General features: G+C 36.7%; 1 protein-coding gene across 3 annotated transcripts in view; it reads right to left on the bottom strand.

Moving 5' to 3' along the window:
* Positions 1–23,586, bottom strand: part of PHTF2 (putative homeodomain transcription factor 2) — a 127,745-nt gene that overhangs the window by 26,070 nt on the left and 78,089 nt on the right. For all 3 annotated transcript variants that reach the window (XM_077746963.1, XM_077746964.1, XM_077746965.1), the window contains exons 4-9: positions 23,489–23,558; positions 22,754–22,912; positions 14,891–15,056; positions 13,806–13,970; positions 3,869–4,055; positions 2,224–2,379 (exon numbers count right to left, since the gene is read on the bottom strand). In XM_077746963.1, the coding sequence (XP_077603089.1) occupies positions 2,224–2,379; positions 3,869–4,055; positions 13,806–13,970; positions 14,891–15,056; positions 22,754–22,912; positions 23,489–23,558 (903 nt within the window). The remainder of the gene's footprint in view (positions 1–2,223; positions 2,380–3,868; positions 4,056–13,805; positions 13,971–14,890; positions 15,057–22,753; positions 22,913–23,488; positions 23,559–23,586) is intronic.

Below are 23,586 nucleotides of genomic sequence, written 5' to 3'. Positions count from 1 at the left end.
CTCTGAGCTGTCAGCACAGAGACAGATGAAGGGCTCAAACTCACCAGCTGTGAGATCATGACTTGAGTTGAAATTGAACATTTAACTGACTGAGCCACCCAGGCACCCCTGTTTTGCTTTCTCAAAAGACCCTCTGAGGTTGGTTTGACTTAAAGGCAAAATTAACTGAAATGCAGCATTTAAAGAGATTTTTTTTTAAAACATTTATTTAATTTTGAGAGAGAGAGTGTGCACACCCAAGCAGGGAAGGGGCAGAGAGAGAGAGAGACAGAGGATATGAAGCAGGCTCTGTGCTGACAGCAGAGGGTCCAATGCTGAGCTCAAACTCATGAACCACGAGATCACAACTTGAGCCAAAGCCAGACACTCAATCGACTGAGCCACCCAGGTGCTCATGAAATGCAGTTTTTAAAATATGTTCTAGTCTAAAGCTCCTCACTTTACAGATAAAGAATCTGAAGACAAGATTATATTTTTAGGTAATCTTTTACATCATTAAAATAAGATTTAAAACAATCAATGTCTGGGGCACCTGGGTGGCTTAGTCGGTTAAGCGTCCGACTTTCGCTTAGGTCATGATCTCGCGGTTCGTGGGTTCGAGCCCCGCGTCGGGCTCTGTGCTGACTGCCAGCTCAGAGCCTGGAGCCTATTTCAGAGTCTGTGTCTCCCTCTCTCTCTGACCCTCCTCTGCTCACGCTGTCTCTCTCTCTTTCCTAGAAATAAATAAAAATATTTAAAAAAAAAATCAATGTCTATTTGCTACTTATCAGCCTTACTTAGCTTGAAATCCGGAAGATTTTAAGCAACATATTTATTTAAAAGTTAAGACCAGTAGAATATTGTTCTGCCCTTCAAGAATCTCAATAATTCAAAATATAGCTGCAAATCAAGAAGAGCAAAGATTATGGGGTGAGCCATGTGTAGCAACATGGATGGAACTTGAGGGTGTTATGCTGAGTGAAATAAGTCAGGCAGAGAAGGACAGCTACCATATATTTGCACGTATAGGAGGATTAGGAGGAACTTAACGGAGGACCGTGGGGGAGAAGAAGGTGCGAAATAGTGGGGGAGAGGGAGGGAGGCAAATCATGAGAGACTCTTAAATGCTGAGAACAAACTGAGGACTGATGGGTGTGGGGGGGGAGGAGAGGGGTGATGGGCATGGAGGAGGGCACTTGTTGGGATGAGCACTGGGTGGTGTTGGAAACCAACTTGACAATACACTATTTATATTAAAAAAAATGATTACGGGGTGAGAAAAGTACCTCTAAAGCCAAATAATTTATTCTCTGAGAGAGTGGAAACCTCCTTCTATAGGAGGTCCTGAATCCCTTCTAGTCCCGACTGACTTCTAACTGTACCTAGTGTAAGACTGAGAAATTCACAAGACTGAATTTCAAAAGTGTATCAGATGATCTGGGTGAACAGGCAATGAGCAGTCACACTGGCATTAGTGTCTGCCTAATGGCAGCCACTGAGAGAAAAAACAGCCACAGTCACCAGTAGGATTAAATAGAGCTACAACCACAGAGAAGAGTGTATAAAGAACAAGTAACTCTTCTAAGCTTAAAACAATCAAGGTATTCACACTCCACTATACTATATGATTTTTCAAAAGTATAGCCCTAAATCATCAAGAAAAAATTCTAATATAGTTTAAAAAGAGGAGAAGGCAATGTTTATTAAAAAGTGACATGAGTGACATCTGCCTTGAAGTGAGATAATGAAATATTCTGTCCTTAGAATAAAAACTAAAAATACAATTGAATGAATTCTTTCTCTATTTAAATAGTTTGAAGAGATGTGATAAAGTTGGAAAAGGGTTTAGAGAAAACTAAATATTAATAAAGAAAGAATCAAAGAAGAAAAAAGAATTGAATTTTATACTAGAAACTCAATAACTAGAAATAGTAACATGAAAGTCATTGGAATGGTAACTCTACTATAATCAAGAAGCTATAAAGCCTTTGATACTGTGAAAAAGACTAACAGGAGTTCACAGATTTTCTCTGTCTAGGACGGCTGTCTTTAAAAGCAAACAATGAACTGAATGTATGAGACACTTCGGAGAAAATGCACAAAATGAGTACAAATGTGTAGGTATCTATCATGTGTGGAATACCTAAATCTATGACTGCTACTCTATAAATCGAGATCATATAACAAGGTATTCATAGTGATGGGAATTATTTATGTCAATAATTATAAGGACAAAGTATATACCTCATTAGGGTAATGTTTCTTATAATGGTGTGATTTTCTGTTCCGAAGAATGCTCTCAGAAGTCCTGTCCACATGACGGCGTAACGGGTATCCTGTTTCAGGACCTTCCTCACTGGAAACTTCATCAGAAACATTTGTTATTGTCCTTTGAGTATCCTAAGAAGAGAGTACAGGAAGAGACTTATTGGTAATTAATGACTGAATCTGTTGCTTTAAAAGTGCAAAATTTTAAATTATATATATATATATATACACATATCTTTAAAAACCTCAGTGATTGATTAGTATTACTTGATTTTCTTTAAAAATGACTTAAGTTAGTGACTACACTGTTATTTCAATTTTAAGACTAATTCAACAGCTATTTGTCAAATATTGTTCTATAACATTTGTGCTCACAAAAGGATTAGAAATAGCTTCAAAAATTAAGATATATAAAATAGGATAAAAGAACAGAGACCGTTTATTTAAAAGGAGCAAAGATAACCGAGATGAACTTATTATACTATTTCTACAAACTCCAAATTCCATCAGTTATAAGCCCAGTATTGGCTTAATAATGGCTTATGAGGCAGGGCGAAGTGAATGGCATTTGTATGTGAGCACACAACAGACAGACAACATTATGTCCATATCAATTTGTAAGAGACATCCAGAGTTTGGAAATTCTGAAACTGAGAGACTTCAGAGCTTTAGTTTTGATTTTTTCAATAAACTCATATGACTTTAATAGGTAATACACAGCTGAAAATGTGTTTGAAAGTGGTAGGACTAAAAACTTATCTGTTAAATGATGATCGTGATGTGAGTCTCACATTATCAGAGAGTTAAATGGTTCCAAATCTAAGATCAGAGTAAGGGAAGAGTCTTTCACTACATCACATGCTATTTACTATATGCTTCTGGTACTGAAAGTACACATATTGTCAAGTGGTAACACATACTTGACTCAAACCTGAAGAGTCAACACAAATGTTCATGCTCACATTTCTATATGTAATAGAAGTAAACATCTTTTAATTTGGCCACACTGTTTTACTATAACAGTTCTGTAAAGAAAACAAGTGTTTAACAAAAAAAAAAAAATTGAAAGAAACAAAGAGATATGTAATATTATAATAGGCTTTGTTACAATAAATGTTGGATTTCTTTATTATTTTGGAAAAGTAAACAGACAATTGCTATCCTTAACAAATGTCCTTCATAAGAATTTTTTTTCAAATTAAAAACAAAACAAAACAAATGTGCTGACACTAAAGGTAATGAAAGGAAAAACAGGTAATATTTCTGTTTTTTATGGAGAACATGGATAGAACGCCACGTTCCTAGTTCAGTTTCTAAAATAATTTAAATGTTCCACTTAAAACAAATCCCCTCATGCACACAGAAATGAGTAAAGAGAAGGTAAGGTTTAACAAACATCAATAACATTTTGGAAAAATTGAAGCCATCAATCAATTCAGAAGGTACCAAGTTATGCTGCCAATCAAATTTAATCAAGTAACTTTATTTTCAGCTTTATCAGTGTGGTCTGTAAAGGCTACAGAATAAACTCTGGAGAAAAGAGGTGATTCCGATATCTAAGTCACTTTCTATCAGCTGATATAAAATCACACAAACAAATGATTTGAAATACCACACTTACTTTGCTGGAGATGTTCCTCAGTGTTCCTGTGTGCCAAGTTGCCTCTTCTGGTCCAACAGTTTCACACTGAGGTTCATGGCTTTGTATTCCCTCTTCACTGCTTTTAACAGTCTTTTTCCCTTCAAGGGATACATAGCCATTGTCAGTCTCAGTTGATTTATCAATTGAATTCTTTGCTTTCTTTGATCTAAAAAGAAGAAATTGCGGAAGGATGTTATGTAGACTGAGCTTATTTTGGATGGGTTACTGATAGAAACTATGCTCTGTTAGAAATTAAATCTGGTAGTTATTTTGCAGAATTTTAATGGCTATCTTATTTTTACAGTAATTTAGAAACAGAATATCTATCATAAAAAATAAGGCCATAATTGTCAATCAATGTCCTAATTTAGCTTACTTGATAGGTTTTGAGGTCGTAACAAACAGCAATTCTAAGAGACATGCCCTAACTTATCGAACGATTCTTGGTTAAAAAGCACTAGGTCTTTGTGCAAAATCTATGATCAAAAATTTCCCCATTTCATTACAGTTAATAATAAATTTTAAAGTTTTATTTAAAAAAATTGTTTCTAAGGGTGCTTGGGTGGCTCAGTTGGTTAAGTGTCCAACTCCTGATTTCAGCTCAGGGCTATGAGATTGAGCCCTAAGTTGGGCTTTGCACTGACAGCAAGGAGTCTGCTTGAGATTCTCTATCTCCCTCTCTCTCTCTTTGCCACTCCCCAACTTGTGAGTGCCTTTGCACTCTCAATAAATAAATAAACTTAATTTAGATTAATTTGTGATTAGTGGTTTATCTCAGTTTTAACACTTTCGCTTACCCCCAATACTTTACTATTAGTATACAAACATAAATATCTCTGATAAATTCATTATAATATACAAAGGAGCTGCAGGACCTTTTTTAGCATAAAAATTCATGAAGAAAGGGAAAACTTTATAATACAAGTTTCTAAATAATGGAGGAAGTAGAAATGAACAACACAAAGAAAATAAACAAGTAACCTCTTTCACTCACTAGAAATACTCTGGAAAAAATATTACTATCATGTAGCCATGAATTACCTAAAAGGCTACAACTGAAGTTCTTTATTTATAGGAATTTAATTATTTGCAATACATAAAATACAACATGGAAAATAATAAACAAGACTTTTTTTATTAATACGCCAATGCTTGAGGAGTCTTTTTCAGAGACTCTCAGGGACTACAGTGGGCAAAAGAATAGCTATCCAAAAGAAAACAGCAGAAACATAGTGGAAGTCCCACACAAAATTAAAATGTGTTCAATGCAGATTAAGTCTGTCATAAAATATTATTAAAAAAGCAATTGCATTTAATTTCACTTAAATAAATCCCTTTGAATTTTCTGCAGAGTATTAGATTTGCAAGAAAATAATTATATTGCCTTTGTACAGGCCAAAAAACAAAAATTTTAAAACTTTTCAAAACAAAAGTTTTTAAAAATACAAAAAAATATCTTTAACACTATCGTTAACTCAGTCCTATTGGAATCTTTCAGAACTTTGTAGGACCTTAGAACTCACCTATTCTAAATGCTCATTTTGGAAACAATGGATCAGAAACATAAAGAGGTCTAAGTAATCTAAGTAATTTATAGAAGGTGACAGAACTAGTTAGAGGCAAAGCCAGCACTCGAATACAGACCTTCTGACTATGAGGTTAACTATGTCTTCCACACTACCTCCAACTGCCTACTCTTGGGAAAATTGCCTGATAGGATTTCTTAACACACTCATCAAAGCCTAAAAAGCTTTTGTTTTATACAAACAGGACCCTCTCCTTCTTTATCTTCTGCAAGGTTACTAAAGGGGACAAACAGACCACATTTCCCATAAGCTTTGCAGACCTCCGATGCTTTCTAGTCATTCAGAACACATCTCTCTCTATACAGCTGCAAGACTCAGAAGCCCAATCTGGCCCTTTTCTTTCTATACGACCCTAAGAGACACGGAGAAACCAAGAGAATAGGCCATAGAACAAAAACCAATTAAGAGGTGCAGAGGGAAGGAAGAAAAACAGTAGAGAGGAGTAAGGGCAAAACAGAAAATAAAAGGTACAGAGAAAACATGTGACCTTCTCTGCCTCAGGATGAAAGTGATAAAATCACCAGTTATTAATTGTTCCCATTCACACCTCTCTCTCTTGAACATTGTGCAACATATAGATATAGAAAAAGACCTAGGGAAGTCTTGATATCCCAAAAATGTGAGAATTCAAAAGATAGAGTAGTGTGCTGGAAAGGGATTTATGAAGGTTCTTAGAAACCACACTGGGGTGGAAAAACAGGGACAAAAGGAGATGACTGGGGTGAAAGAAGACTGGAAAGTTGGTAGAACCGTTAATCAGACAGAATATGCAAGAGGAGAAATTTGTTTCAGAAGAAAGATGGAAATGATGGCCCTCAAGGGCCTAGGAATACCCTTACAAAGATCACTAGGCAGTTGAAAACACAGGCCTGGAGGCCCATTGTCAACATAGAAAAAGTGGCTGAAAATCTGCAGAGTGAACCAGAACCCTAGAGGGCAAAAAGATAAAGGCCTAGTGAACTGGGCTTTGAATCAGTAGCAACTGCTGCTTCAGGGATTCTTCTGAGGGGAATGTACTCTTGGTGGCCGGGAGGGTGCAAACTACCAGCAATACCCATTCCACGTACCTTTCTGCTATCTCCCTTCCTCTCTTCCTTATCTCTGTCTACTTTCAATCTTCTCTGGGTTCTTTCCCCACTATCTCCTCAAAGTACATGGAATACCCTCAGGAGACATGAACAGTAAGTTACTGAGCTATAGCAGCTCTCTGATGTTTCTCACAAACTAAATGCAGAGAAGCTGCAAACCAAGCTTAAAGGACAAAGAAAATACCAAATATAAGTACCTCCCTCAGAATTTACAAAGTGGCTCAAAATACAAATTGAGGCAGCTTGGCAGTGGCTGGTAGTAATGGCCTTGCTTGAGGAATGTTGCAGTGGGGAAGCACAGACTGGCAGTAGCCAATAACAGCGCCCCATTCAAGGACAATTCTAGGACAAGGTGTCATTCACAGCCCAATGGGGTTTTGAGAATGGACTACAAACGGGGATTAATTGAATAAATAAGTATACTGAGGACAGTGAGAACCAGGTTTTTCAGTGACAGAGAAGGAAGATATGAATATAATGAAAAGATAAAATAAACGTTGAGGTACCATATTTGAATTGGAGCTATCACTGCAAATTCATGGTTTATAACACAGCTAAATATAGAAATAAATGTAGACGGACACACACACACACACTTTCCAGCTTTACCCAATAAGAAGGTCTGGGGCACAATAGTAATAAGCACTTTTAGCACTCAGATCTTGCTTTCTATATATCACCCTCCTCTAAGAAATGGATAACTCCAGGGCCAAGACAGAGGAAGTCCAAGCTGAACCTAAAACATTTTGTTGTTCTAGAAAGTAAGAAAGTGATCAAGGAATGATAGGGAAATATCAAAACGACAAATATTCAAAGGGGCTCCACTGGCCAAATATAGGCCAATCTGATCATCAGGATGAATAATGACATTAATCAGCTGAATATAATGAAAATCCATGAATAAATAAGGGAAAGCTTATCCTTAAAGCAGAATGTCAACTAATAAATGCAGAAGGAATGACAGAGTAAGAAAAATCACCATTTGGCAACCATCATAATTCAGGCAATAATCATCAATGGATGCTAAAACTAGAGGGTGAAGGTGAAGAAATGGGTTATTTTTATAATTCTATTATGTTTCCACACAGGACATTTGTTGATTACAAAGGGGAAAACATATCTGCAATGGAAAAAATCTGGCAGATATTAAGTGGTTAATGTAAATATCAGGAGTAAGGAAACAAATTTACATTGTTTTCCATCTGATAGGATGCAATAAGAACTAAGTATCACTTTTAAGATATTCCTGCCAAAAATACATACCTTGGGTTTAATCACAAGAAACATGACACTACTAACTCAGTATTATGCTGCTAAATGTTAAACAACCAGCTCTCCAGTCCTTGTTTGTAGTATTTCCTGATTTCTACGGTGTCAGTAATCCCACCATGGCCAATTTCAAGTACCAAACCAACTGATAATGGAGATCTTGGAGTTGGGAAGAGACACACATATTCGGCACTCACAATCACTTGGAGTCAGATTACAACCAGAGCCAAAACCTAAATTAAGTGACTTGGTACAAAGTGACTGCCTTGAAGTCTTCAAAAATGTTAAAAACGTGAAATCTGAGGAAAGACTGATGTCTGCTCCAGACTGAGGGAGACTACAGAGACATGACTCAGATTAGAGCTTCTGCTGGAAGGAACAAAGCTATTAACAGGGACAATCAGTAGAATTTAAATGCGGTCTCTGGGTGGAAGATATATGAGAGTTCTTTGCACTGTTCTCTCAACTTTTCTAGAAATTTGAAATTGTTTCAAAATAAAATTATATCTTTTAAAAAGTACAAGATGATTTGTACCCTGCTTAGGGTATTCTTTGGATTTGAGCATCTTGAAAATGCTGAAAGGAAAGAGAGAGTAGGAGAGCTAAACTGCAATTAATGGGGGTAAAGAGGGTCAAAAACTGGTTGCTCCAGGTGATGTTTAGCTCCACCCCTGACTGCTGTGTCGTTCCTAGTGTCAGTAAGAGCTAGAAGTAAGAACCTCAGAAAAGAGTATTAGTTTCTCAAAAGGAACACAGGTTACCAAGATTCAGATGTTTAATTACCCCATTCCCTTGTTTTAGGAAGTAAAGATACTAGAGAAAAAGGCAGTAAGACTGAGAGATTTATTTAAAATATTAATATTGTAAAATTCCACTTAGATTATTTTTTAAAGGGATGGTACTTCATTTAAGTCAACTTTAAAATATGTACAAAAACAAATTAAAAAGTGAACAGCATTTTGATTAAAAAAGAAACATATACCTAAATCATCATTCTCTACCAAATAAAAAACACAGTAGAAAAAAAATCTGGTATTAGGAGTTAATGTACTGCAGTATAGAAAGAAATGGTACTTTTTCAATTTATCCACAAAAAAAATCTATCTTTTGACACCTATACTTACTGCATTAAATACATTCACTTGATAAAAACCAGAGTTAACAATTTTTTTCTTAGATCAACCCAAATACCATGAGTCACAGCCATGTGGAGAGTGAGGTTAGCAGTGCGATAAAACAAGAGACATACTAGAGGCTATACTGATCTTACTTATTTCTATGATAGAAGCAGTATTTCATGCACTGGATTTTGAACAAAAAGCATTTGCAAAGAAACAATGTGCAATTCCACTGCCATGGTCAAGGCTTACCATGTTTTATAACTTTATATAGCTAATTTTGTAACTAGCCTACTACATTAATCTTTGAATGGCATGATCTGTGCAGAATTTTTTAAAAAGTCTTATGCTTGACAATTCAAGAAGGATAGCTCTATCCTTAGCTCAAAAATACTCTGAGAAGGAAATGACTTTCAGAAATGTAAGTAGTATAATTAGCTTAGTTCCTTTGTGAGATGAATGATGATTTTGGTCTTGTCTGAAAAAATGCAAATAAATGTACAGCCCATGCCATAAATAAATCATGAAACTGGCTGTGTTTTTCAACACTGAAAACTTTAACCAAAAAGTTAACACAACTTTTAAAGAATTTACTAGCTTATGAAATCTCAAATCTACTGTATCAAACATGAAAACCAGTGTGTTTCTATTTGAAAAACTTCAGGTAATCAAGAACACTCATAGTACTCAGTACTGCTATGGGGAAAGAAACTGGAAGAAAACATTCAAAGGTATACAAATAGATCCAAATAAAGGTTATCCTTCAAATACTAAAGAATATTAGAAAGTTGCTATGGGAAAAGTTAACAGTAGCAAATAACTCTTATCCTAGAACATGGTATGACATTTCTAATCCTGCTGTCATTTCTACAAGGTTAGGAATCCAGAGAGAGAAGAAGCTAGAGGAACAGAATGCATAAAGTCTCAGATATTACAAAATGACACAGAAGCCTACATATTACCGCTACTGTTTGCACAGCTATGCATACGCCTTGATGATATGCTAACATAGCCCTTCAAAGACTTCTGGGCCCATTTCCCTACGTATTCTTTGTAACATGCAAATTTGAGAGGTGTGTACCAAATTAGGTATTATGTACCAGGTTTATGTATGGTGCCTGTAATTTTTCTAGGACTAGTCCAACTCCAAAATACAGTGGCTCTCGCAGAACTAACAAGGTATCTAATTGTGGCCTAAGATATAAAAAAAAATATTTTTTCAACGTTTATTCATTTTTTGAGGGACAACGAGAGAGAGCATGAGCAGGGGAGGGCAGATCAGAGAGAAAGGGAGACACAGAATCCAAAGGAGGCTCCAGGCCTCTGAGCTTTCAGCACAGAGCCTGATGCGGGGCTTGAACTCACAAACTATAAGATCATGACCTGAGCCGAAGTTGGAAGCTTAACCGACTGAGCCACCCAGGTGCCCCTGGCCTAAGATATTTTTTAAAAATCTGGGATATACTGACATTTACATGGTCTTCATCCTTGTCTGTGGAAGACAGGATTCACCCAGTTTATAGCTTAAATGACTTAACTATTTAAACTATAGTCACTAGAAATCAAATTTTAATCCTCATACCAAGTATTTATGGTGGGTCTGTATACCATTTTAATTCATTATGCAGTATACTACATTATGCAAAAAAAGTCAATTTACTAAATCTTTAAGTGTTAAAAGTATTCAATTTAGAGGTCAGGCATATGAATTAACATGGGACCAATTTTACTCTGACATCTGTCTCTAATATACCAAGTCAATTTGTATTGACTTTTTCAGCAATATTGTGATGCTAACTTAAAGGAAAGGTAAGAAAACTTAGCATCTAAATTCTGAAGTAGGTATTATGTGAAGAGATATACTGGCTAGATATAATTCTTCCTATTCAATCTTCTTAATAGAAATTGTAATTATGCTAATTTAAGACCATAATTCTTTAAAGTGCTAAATACTTAGGAACTATGGTTGATTCCTACATCTTTTTAAATTGCTCCTTTCTTTGGCTTTGTTTTCTTTAGTTCATGGAATTCTTTGACAATAATTCCTAATTGTTTTCAAATGAGAAATATTAATGTCTCATTTAAAAAACTATTTTATCTTGAAAATGAAATGTACTTAGAAATGATAAATAGGGCCTTTCCAACTTATAAATACAGGACATAAAAATAGTAGTTTTCATCCTAACATTTACAAAACCAAAAGACACTATACACAAAGCTTTGACATTTGTGTGGTTATACATTTATTTTCCCGGTTATGTTAATTCAGATACTTTAATGGAGGTATCTAGCTTTTCAATTTATTATCACCAGAAACAATCTTAAGTCTCCACTGATATTTCAGTTCAAGGCCTTTCTGATTTATCAAAGCTTGAAAGAACAAGACATCTTTAAGATTTCAGAACTCAGTTTAGAACTTCCAAAATTAACATTTTTTAAAGATCTTTTTGTACCTAATATTTAAAACATTCTCATTCATATGCTACCAAACCAGTTCCAAAATAAGACAGCTGAAAGTAGTGCATCTTTAAAAACATTTAGATTACAAAGTTGTCACTTTAAAGGAAATAAATCAAAAGGGATTTAGCCATTATAATATCAGTGACTGGCAGTTGAGGTCGTTCCACGGCCCAAAAAGGAAGAAAACTGAAGTGTGAACCTCATTTGACTAGAGAAACATGGTAGAATTCCAAAGGCACTAACTTATTGATCTAGGGGGATTTTAAATACTAGGTAATACAATTCCGGTTGTGGACAACCCAAACAACTAAATGATTCTTCAAATGCAAAACATATATACTATGCTATTTATAACTGCTCTTCAGAAGTCTTAAGAAACTGACTTCACAGTGATAAAACCATCACATCCTACTGTTGGAAAGGAGAGCTATTTATTAGAAACAACAACAGGGGCGCCTGGGTGGCTCAGTCGGTTAAGCATCCGACTTCAGCTCAGGTCATGATCTCACGGTTCATAGGTTCGAGCTCCACGTCAGGCTCTGTGCGGAATGCTTGCTCAGAGCCTGGAGCCTGTTTCGATTCTGTGTCTCTTTCTCTCTCTGCCCCTCCCCTGCTCACGCACGGTCTTACTCTGTCTCTCAAGGAAAAAAAAAGTAAAAAAAAAAAAACAAAAAATAACAACGATAATAAAAACAAATACTAACAAAGACAATGCAATACAAATTCAAAATAAAAACAAAGCCTGTATCTTTTTTGGAGGAAGAATGGGTGGTTGGAATGGTCAGGGGATCCAACTTAATGTCATGTTACTTCAAACTTTTAGGCTTTGGGACAATTTCCTTCAAAATTACAAGCAATGAAAATACTCCCAGGATACAATGGCTTAATTGTATAATTTATAATAAACTTTAGCATTAAGAGCACAATCACAAGTTGATGAAACAATGATACTAATGGAGGAGTTAATAAAAGTGATCAAAAATAGTTACGTGCAGTATCCCTTGAATTATTAACTTGGCAACTGTTACCAGTTCTGTATTTTGATCATAGCTTTTTAACTTTTTTCGAATTTATTATGTCTATGTAAACTATTAATATAACCTTTACATGTTTTGAGTCGACCATTCAAAATAAAAATGCAAGACTGAATTAGTTTATTTTTGAAGTTTGCTGTAATTGTATTTCCTTATTTGGTAAATCTTTGCTGTGATAGAAACTATACAAAAGCCCAATGTATGAAACAGAATTTTATAGTATGGTATACATCTTATTAAATAACAATGACTATATGCTTTATTTCAGATACTTTTATATAATTGAAGCAGGGATTAATGAAAAATGTATGACTCAACTGGCATTAATAGTTAATTTGACCAATAGTGCTGATAAAAATAAAATGACCAGTTCAAAACAAGTCAAACAATATTTGAAAAATTATGAATAAACCAAAATCAAGAAATCCCAACTAAACATACTTTGATGGTATTGGGGCGCCTGGGGGGCTCAGTCAGTTAAGTGTCCTACTTCGGCTCAGGTCATGATCTCATGGTTTGTGGGTTTGAGCCCCGCGTTGGGCTCTGTGCTGACTGCCAGCTCAGAGCCTGGTGCCTGTTTCGGATTCTGTCTCCCTCTCTCTCTGACCCTCCCCTGCTCATGCTGTCTCTCTCTCAGAAATAAAACATTAAAAAAAATTTGTAAATATACTTTGATGGTATATACTCATTCCCATATAGAGGTAATTACACATATCCCAAAGTAAACTTTACGGTCTCTGTTTTTCCATCATCTGTAGCATAATTTATCAAAACAAAATCTATACAAGAACTGTCCTATTCATTTTTAAAATTTATTTTAATGTTTATTTTTGAGAGAGACAGACAGCGAAGAGGGGAGGAGCAGAGAGGGAGGGAGACACAAAATCTGAAGCAGGCTCCAGGCTCTGACCTGTCAGCACAGGGCAAAACGTGGCACTCGAACTCATGAACCACGAATTGTGACCTGAGCTGAAGCTGGATGCTTAACCGACTGAGCCACCTAGGTGTTCCATGATAATATTGTGTCTTTCTTTTTTTTTAATTTTTTAAAATGTTTATTTCTTTTTGAGAGAGAAAGACAGAGCATGCGTAGGGGAGGAAAAGAGAAAAAGGGAGACACAGAATCTGAAGCAGGTTCCAGGCTCAGCTGTCAGCGCAGAGCCTGATGTGGGGTGCAAACTCATGAACCTGAGATATTGACCCGAGCCGAGGTCAAGAGTCAGATGCTTAACCGACTGAGCTATCCAGGTGCCCCTGGAACTGTCATATTTAAAGGTATTAATATTCATTACCTGAGACTGCAGTCCCAGAAAAGGGATAGTGCGTCTCTATGCCATATAAAGCCTTGAATAAATACAAACCCTGATAAAAAGAAAGCCGCGTGCCAGAGGTCTCTGAAGACAGCACCAACGCCGTAAGAGGTACTGGTTCCGTGGCTCTGAACTGCTCCCTCCTGCGTGTTGTCTGTGGTACTAGAACCATCTCCTTCCCTATGCACTTCCAAATGGGCTGCTTTTCTCAATTTCCTTCATTAGAAGAGGTTAAGAACAGATTAGCTTTAAAATGTTAACAACTGTTTTCTAGGTAGTACGTTCAAAATTTTGATAAAACATAAACACAGGAACTTCAGTACACAATAAAATTCAGATAAACTGGATAAAAGTTAATCCAAACATAAAGGTACATATTCGAGAACAATTCCTATATATGTTAGGTATTGTTTCTTGCTCATATTGACAGGTCAGTGGACATTAGGTAGTAAGGATAACATTGGACAAATTTTTACAAAAGCATTTCTTCCCTACTTGAATGCCACTTATCTGCAGAAAAAGAAAGAAGAAGATTTAGATCGGAGAGAATTATAATCTAACTGATCAACAATGCTATTTATCTAATGTAAGTATTATCGTTTCAAAAGGAAAGGGGCTTAAATCTCAACATCCTCACAGTGCAAATGTCACAATCTCTGAGCAATTCAAAAGAGGAATTGCTCAAAAGACCCTTAAAACAGAACTCCATTGTGCCGAGTAGCCAGTGAGACTTGCTATGTTTACTTAATCAAGGGGCAATACGAAACAGTCTCAACTAGCATTTATAGAATGCTATAGAATTTAGCTGAAATTTTTTCTTGGCTCTTGTTGTCAACGTATCTTATAAGATTTTGTAAACAGAGGGAATTATCAGCAATTCCAACTAATATATCCCCCTGCAATGATATTAGATGACTTAGAGATGAACTTCAGAAAAGAAAGCAAAAACAACAAAAGCAGGTATGTGGACTCACAATGGCCTTGAAGCAAATGTACAACCTAAGTTCATCGTCAGTTTACGTTGAAACTCCTTTATTTGAAAGAGCGACTTCACAAGGTGACACTTTATTCGAGTCAAGAACAATCTTTGATTCAAGTTACAGAAATCCACAAAAAGATCACTTATAACAGAGTACCTTCTTCTTTTACCCCCTGTGCTGAGAGGCGGTTTTGGCGTTCGGGTTGACACAATCTGGCAGTGCACGGTTCCCAGGAGCAGCATCAGCCATACTGGCCCAATCACTTCCGTCAGAGGTATGCTATGTGGGCTAGAAGCGGAACAGAATAACACTATTGCAGCAACTACAAAAAGGGAAAGAAAATATGTTTTATTATAGATCTGATAGTCACTTCTTCAAAGCTTTAAAAATTGTTCTAACACTGCTTTTTGGCAGATTATTTTTCTAATTTTAAATGAGCTTAAAATGTTACTCCAGACAAGTTCTTTCAGACTGTTTTTTGTTTGCCATTGGCTGGCTACCCACACTATTCAGTAATAAACTCCTGGAACACGATAACATCCAACAGTCTCTAAAGTACACACTTTAATGCTACAGTGAAAACTACTCCAAGGGTATTCCTAGTAAGATCACAATCAAAAGAACCAATAATCTCACACTTATTTATTTCTTTTACAAATAAGGAAGTCTAGAATAGCTGTGTAATAAGGCTATAAAGAGCTTCTTTTCAATAGAAGTTCATCCACTCAGAAATAGTAACATAAATTTACTTGGGTATATTTTTCAGGGAAACCACTAAATATTCACCAATACTAAGCATTGTCATATGAAGAAGAAATCTTGTTTTTGCCTGCTCAGCATCCTTTATACCTTCTAGACATAAAAGTGTCTATCTTTTGGGAGTCAGCTTCCTTTATCTGTCAATCAAATCATCTTATTTCTCCAACTTCAGGGAGAGAAATGTAATCTAGTCTTCCCAGAGTCTTAATTCTCAGCACAGAAATTAATAAAAAGATGTGTGGAGCACCTGAGTGGCTCAGTCAGTTGAGTGTCTGACTTCAGTTCAGGTCATGCTCCCAGGTACTGTGGGTTCAAGCCCTGAACTGGGCTTGTGTTGACAGCTCAGAGTATGAAGACTGCTTCAGATTTTGTGTGTGCGTCTCTCTCTCTCTGCTCCACCTCTGCTCACACTGTCTCTCTCAAAAATAATCACTTAATGGCTAAAATGAACAAATCAGGAGACTCTAGATGCTGGCAAGGATGTGGAGAAACAGGCACCCTCCTACACTGTTGGTGGGAATGTAAACTGGTACAGCCCCTCTGGAAAACAGTGTGGAGGTTCCTCAAAAAATTAACAATAGAACTCCCCTAGGACTCAGTAATAGCACTGCTAGGAATTTACCCAAGGGATACAGGAGTGCTGATGCATAGGGGCACACGTACCCCAATGTTCATAGCAGCACTCTCAACAATAGCGAAAACATGGAAAGAGCCTAAGTGTCCATCAACGGACGAATGGTTCAAGATGTGGTTTATCTATACAATGGAATACTACATCGCAATGAGAAAGAATGAAATCTGGCCATTTGTAGTAATGTGGATAGAACTTGAGGGTGTTATGCTGAGCGAAATAAGTCAGTTAGAGAAGGACAGGTACCATTTGTTTGCATGTATAGGTGGATTAGGAGGAACTTAACGGAGGACCATGGGGAAGAAGAAGGGCAAAAATAGTGGGGGAGAGGGAAGGAGGCAAACCATGAGAGACTCTTGAATGCTGAGAACAAACTGAGGACTGATGGGGTGATGGCATGGAGGTGGGCACTTGTGGGGATGAGCACTGGGTGTTCTATGGAAACCAACTTGACAATAAACTATTTAAGAAAAAAATAAAAAAAAATAATCACTTAAAAACTTTTTTTTACACAAAAAGATGGCATGTGACCTAAGTGGGACCAATCAGAATCTTTTTCAGGGATTAATGTAGGTACTTGAAAGAAGGCCCTTCTCCTATATCATAAGCACTACAGACTATGGAAATATGAAATTGCCAGGCCACCTCAGCCACCACTCAGAAAAAAGTCCTCTGAAGAATGAGGCCAACATGATGAGAACAGAACCTACAACATAAAAAGACATCACCTTAGCCTCTAGATCCAGCAACACATTAATGCAGGGCCTAGGAGTTTCTAATTCTGTTTTAGAACAACTGGAGAGTTTGAGAGTTAGGAGATTTTTGCTCATTCTGTTAGGTGTGACAGTTGTAATTTGGTGGTGCAAATGTGCATATTTTGAAGAGATACATGTTGGTGTATTCTGGGGTAAAATGTAATGATGCATATGATTTACTTCAATAAACTATATTAAGTAAATATTCTAACATATCAATAATGATTTAATCAAAAGATGGGCACATGCTGTTTTGAATGACTGTGCAAGTTATCATGAAAATCAGGACTTTTGAGAGTGAGAGAGGAGCTGTGAATAAAAGCCCCAGGACAACACAAGTAGACCTGGACAGTTGCACAGTCCCGTTGTTACTGGACTAGTCTATCTAGTTTGCTGTTTATTTTTTATTTTTATGATCAGCAGTAAAAAAACAAAAACAAAAACACTTTTTGCAGAAGCTAGTTTGCATTTGGTTTTTGCCACCTGCAACCAAAAGAATCCTGGTCTAGCACACCAAGGTGTAAGCTTAACACACCACATCACCTCCTAATATGTGTTTAAGACGTCTCATAAAAACAAATTTCAGCTTTATCATCTCTTAACTAATAAGTTTCTTTAAAAAGAAAAAAAGGAGACTTAAATGTTTTTTAAATGCCAATCATCTTTAGGAACTACCCTGGAATTTAACTCAGTGTCTAGTTGTTTTACAACAAATCTGAACTTTTGAAAAGTACAGAGTTTTTGATGTTTTTAATATGAACTCTAATGTGACCTTTATTAAGTCCCTCTACCTTTTTGAGCCTTGGTTTATTATTATTTGTAAAATAAAATCGATATAGGTACTAGAAATTCAAGCAAAACACTGTGAAAAGCTCCTTACATACGTAAATGTGTACCCAACACAAGTGATGGTACTTTTATTCACTATCATGAAATTAATTATTTTTATTTTTTTATTTTTTATTNACCCTCGAACCGCGAGATCATGACCTAAGCGAAAGTCGGACGCTCAACCGACTAAGCCACCCAGGCGCCCCTAATTATTTTTAAAAAGAAGTGGGACACAGGCTGCCCAGCTGGCTCAGTAGGAAAAGCATGTGACTCTTGATCTCTTGGTCATGAGTCTGAGCCCCAGGTTGGATGTAGAGATTACTAAAAAAATAAATTAAAAAAAATAAAATAAAAAATAAAAAGAAGGGGGATGCCAATGCTACTTATGAAGTCCAGAGGTTCAGGCACAAAGAAGAACATCTTAAAGAACTTCAGATTTTATGTAACCTCTTGCTGGTTATTTATGGGTATTCTTTCAGCCCTGTGACTACCATTCCCTGGTAGGGCTAGGAACCAACTTTATCCCTCCTTCTTTCTTCTGGCCGTGCCTAAGTGTCCACATCCCTCCTATGGCCTCAGATGCTGAGACAGTGGTTCCTGTATCCACAGTTCTGGCATCATCTCCATCCTATTGTTCTCCTTCAAATGAGGGGTTAGGGAGAAAGCATTCGCTTCTCTTATACAATGCTGAGTTACACTTCACAATCATATAATGAACTCCTGTGAACTAGACAGAACTACTGGGGATTTCTCTTAGATGTACTTCTACAGATTCCTCCAAGAGCTCAACTAAGACAAAATGTTAATTAGGCACAAAAGTCCCAAAGGTTCACATACTGGCCAAGCAGCACTCTAGGGATAATCATTAGAAATTAAAAAAATGTCTAAAATTCAATTTTTAGGTCTGTCAGTCTTTGAGATTTAGTGACAGATGTTAACCACTGGGAGTAGAAAGACAAGACATAGTGTTTGCTTCCTGCCCCTCAATTTGGAGAAAGAGGGGGACATATAAAGAAACAAGTGGGGCACCTAGGTGGCTCAGTTGGTTGAGTGGTTGACTTTGACTCAGGTCATGATCTCACGCTTTGTGGGTTCTGGCCCTGCATCAGGCTCTGTGCTGACAGCTCAGAGCCTGAAGCCTGCATCGGATTCCATCTCTTCCTCTCTCTCTGCCCTTCCCCTGATTATGTGCTCTCTCTCTCTCTCTCAAAAATAAATAAACATTAAGAAAACTAAAAAAAAAAAAAAAAAAAGGAAAGAAACAAGATACCAGTTAATGGACTGAATTGTGCCTTCTGCCCTGTTCATAAGCTGAAGCCCTAAACAGCCTATATGGAGACAATAAAGGTTGAATTAAGTCATAAGGGTGGAGCATTAATCTAGTAGGGCTGGTGTGCTTATAAGAGATACCAAAGACCTCTCTCTGCTCACACACAGAAGAAAGACCATGCGAAGACAAGTGAGAAGGCAGCCATCTACAAGTCTGTAAGAGAAACCTCACCAGACACGAACCTGATGGCATATTGATCTTAGGACTTCCAGACTCCAGAACTGTGAGAAAATAAATCTCTGTCATTTAATCCACACAATGCGTGCTATTTTGTTATGGCAGCTCGAGCAGCAACTATGAAGAGTGCTGTAATATACACAGAAAAGACCTATAACTAAATTGGGGGGTTATGAAAGGATTCTCAAGGAAGGGGGCATCTGATGCCTAATCTGAGAGAACAAGTAGATTCTGACTAGGTAACTATAAGGAAAAAGGGCTACCCAAACAAAGACAGTTGTATGTCCAGAGGCAGAGAGCACTAAAAACAAAACAAAACAAGATAATACAAAACAAAACAAAATGTAGAAGAAACAGCAAAGAGCTAATTTAGTCTGGTTAAACCTGGGGAGAGATTCAACAACGGATTGACTAAAAGCTGACTTTTACCCTGAAGGTTATGATAACTAAAAAGAGATTTAGACCTTACGTGGCTGGTTTTGCAATTTAAAAGGTAAATGGACAGGGGCACCTGGGTGGCTCAGTCAGTTGAGCATCGGATACCAGCTCAGGTCATGATCTCACGGGTTGTGGGTTTGAGCCCTGTGTAGGGCTCTGTGCTGACAGCTCAGAGCCTGGACCCTGCTTTAGATTCTGTGTCTCCCTCTCTCTGCCTCTCCCCTGCTCATGTTCTGTCTCTGTCTCAAAAATAAAGATTAAAAAAAAAAAAAGATTCTCTCTCTGCCCCTCTCCCCTGCTCATGCTCTCTCTATAAATAAGTAAATAAATGGACAGAAAGTAGAAGATATAAGGGCTCTTGGCAGTAATCTGGGTGAGAAATGATAAAATAGCAAAAAGCATAAATGTTGAGAATACACAGGTGAGATACATAAAACGTATGTAACTGAAGTGAAAACCTATACGTAGTTACACAAAACCAAATCTTACTGCACATGATTCTTTCTACCTTTCAGGAGATAAGGATGGGACAGAGAATGAGGACATAACTTTTAATGCAAAAAGATGGAGACATAGGGGTTTCAAAGGTGCCAGCAGATTCCTGAGGGTCATTAAGGGTCATATCATCACTTTGTCACTGGCTGTGTGACTTGAAGCAGGTTAAATCACCTCTTTAAGCTTTACCAGGAGAATATTCAGTGTTTATCACTTTTGATCACTTACAATGTTAAACTTTGGTTCTGAACTGAAAAATATCTATTTCATGTCTGTTCTAACCTGTGTTTCTTCTTTAACTTTGGCAAGCCAGGAAGTGAATTTCAGACACATTTTGTGAACTTCTAGTTACAATGGAAACCTATTTGCCTTCCAATATAGAAAGCACAATGCACAGAGATTACAATCAATGGTACTGATTAATCATTACTCTAATTAGCATGTATAGCTTGTGACTACTTTAGAATAAAGGTTTCTCCTGCAGGTAAACATGAAAGCATTAGAAGACAGCTATATTTATCTAGCTCTCTTAAGTCTTTTGGGAGAGAAGGAAACACAAGATGGTAACTCAATAAAAATTGGAATCACCACACCTAGAAAATAGTTGATAAAAATACATTTAGAAGAACTATCATATAATAGCATTACTTACACAATAAAGGTCAAATTCTTGAAAGTGATTATAAACTGCACATTAAATTCCTTAGACATGTTATTACACCCAATTGCTGGCATTTTAGGAATTTATCATAAGAAAATAATTCAAAATACAAGAAAAACTTCACAAATACATTCACTTCAGCAGTAATCACAATAGCAAAAGACAGCAAAAAGCTTAAGTGCTCAATATTGATGTAGGACAGTATATTTTACAATAATTTAAAAATATAATCACAAAGACTATGATACTTGTGATTACATAAGGCAAAAAAAATACAATTATTTATACAGAATAATCTCAACTACATTAAAAAATGTTACAAAATAAACTGAAGGGCAAGATTTTGGGCAAATTTTAAAAAATTTTTTCCTACATTTTCCAAATTTTCTGCAATAAACATTTATCATTTCTTTAATCAGAGAAACACACACATTTCTCTATCGATAAAAATCACAAAATCTTCACAATTCACTGTCTTTTAGGTATATACGATGTACCCTGGCTTAAAAGAAACAACTTAACCTAAATAAAACTCTGAAGGTTTTATTGCATTTTCATTTACCTAGAAGATATCTATCTGAAAAAAAGAGATACTTAATCTCTCACTTAGAGTTTGTTGATAAAACATATTTAAATAATCTTTCAGGATTACTATCATGTTTTTTAAAAAAGCGAGACATTAAAAAGACTGAAAGGGTATACACTAAACTAAAATCACCGCTTTTGTTACAGTGCTGGGATGGGAGTGGTGTCCTCTTCAAGCCTCCAAAAGCTCTATAGCATCACGTATTATGGTACGCTGTTGCTCTGGCTGGCACCAGTGTGATGGCGTTGTGTTAAGCATGTGGCTTGGCAGTCAGATGGCTTAGACTTGAACCTGGGCTGTACTGCACCTGGGGACTGTGTGACTTTGGACCCTCAGGTCCTTTGGGTCCCATTTCTATAAGCTACGCAAACTACTGGTACCGACATCTCACTGTGTGGCTGTGAGAATTAAATGAGTCTCTGAAAAGCACTCAGAATACTGCCTGGCATTCAGACTCTCAATACAGAATGAGGACAGTCTCCGAACACGGTGGTTAGAAGAAAAGAGAAACTATGGCTGATACAGGAAAAATGAACTTGCACAGCTTGTATTAAAAAAGACTGGTGTGTGGGGCGCCTGGGTGGCTTAGTCGGTTAAGCGTCCAACTTTCGCTTAGGTCATGATCTCGCAGTTCGTGGGTTCGGGCCCCGCGTCGGGCTCTGTGCTGACTGCCAGCTCAGAGCCTGGAGCCTGTTTCAGAGTCTGTGTCTCCCTCTCTCTCTGACCCTTCCCTGCTCACGCTGTCTCTCTCTCTCTCCTAGAAATAAATAAATAAATAAATACATAAATACATAAAAGACTGGTGTGGGAGTGCTGGGGTGGCTCAGCTGCTTAAGTGTCCAACTCTGGATTTTGGCTCAGGTCATGACCTCCTCGTTTGTGAGACTGAACCCCTGAGACTGAGCCCCATGTGGGGCTCTGGGCTGACAGCATGGGGCCTGCTTGGGATTCTCTGTCTTCCTCTCTCTCTGTCCCTCCCCGGCGTGGTTGCCCCCCCCACTCCCTCTCTCAAAATCTATAAACTTAAAAAAAAAAAAAAAAAGACTGGTGTGGTAGGTATATGTGATATGTATGTGCATTTTAAAGAGATTTTCTGATTGTTAAATTCCTCTCAAATTGTTTTTCTTTAGCCATTTGCAAATTCAAATTTTCATAAAAATTATAATGGAACATAACTGTTTTCTCAAACATTTTTAACACCAAACCAGCTGTGTCCTATTAAATGAAATAGCACAACAAATGTGTATCTTCATACTCCACATAATTAGTATATGTTTTCTTAAAAGCCTTAGTAAGCCTAAAAACATAACATTCTGAAAGTTAAAAGCAAAATTAATTTCTATCACTTAACTATACCTTGAAGAAGATAAAGGACAAGAAGCCAGAAAAAGATGACTTTTGATGTTACTTGTAACCACCACCGGAAGAAAAAGGGAAAAAACACAACTCGAACAATTCCCTTTCTAGTCAGAGAAGTCCAAGGACTTTCAGGTTTTGCCTTAGCAAATGCAGACCCTGCAAAAAGTCAAATAAAATGACAGAGTATATGTATTATTCTTTAATTTCCTTAGAGAAAATATTTCAACATTTAAAGGACAAAGAAAACCATGTATAATTTTAGTTTGTACAGTAGGAAGAGTGAAAAATGCCCAATATTGGGTAGTAGGCACTTTTAAAAACATTCTTCATGCTATCATATTAACTCAAGTACTCTGAAAGAAACCATTTTTAATCGAAATAACAACAGAACTTCTCCCAGATATTTTATAAATATAAGACAATGTTCAAATGTCAGTTCCAATTAGGAATTAAAAATTACCACTTTAATTTTTATAAACAAGCCATATAGTTTGCTAAGCAAACACAGGCTGCTTTTCTTTTATTCCTATTCTTGGACTGATCTTTAGTGGGAAGAAAGACTAGACAATGGTATTTAAATACTTCCACTATGTCTTTCTCGTACTATTCCCACCTTCATTTTGGCTCACATTGCTTTTATTTCTACAAACATACATATCTAACCTACTTTGAATATTGTTTCTTCAAGGTAAATTTCTAATTGCATTAAGCTGTTATTTATTCAAGACTCACCTCTTACAAGATCAACATCTATGAGGTCTGGTTTCACATGCGCTGTTTTCTTTGGTTTATTCCTTAAACCCTATAATATATTAAAAGTAGTATTGGTA

The sequence above is a fragment of the Crocuta crocuta genome, unplaced genomic scaffold, assembly GCF_008692635.1.
Source record: "Crocuta crocuta isolate KB4526 unplaced genomic scaffold, BGI_CrCroc_1.0 scaffold396, whole genome shotgun sequence".
NCBI classification, from domain to species: Eukaryota; Metazoa; Chordata; class Mammalia; order Carnivora; family Hyaenidae; genus Crocuta; species Crocuta crocuta.
This window is presented reverse-complemented; position numbering and strand designations above follow the sequence as displayed.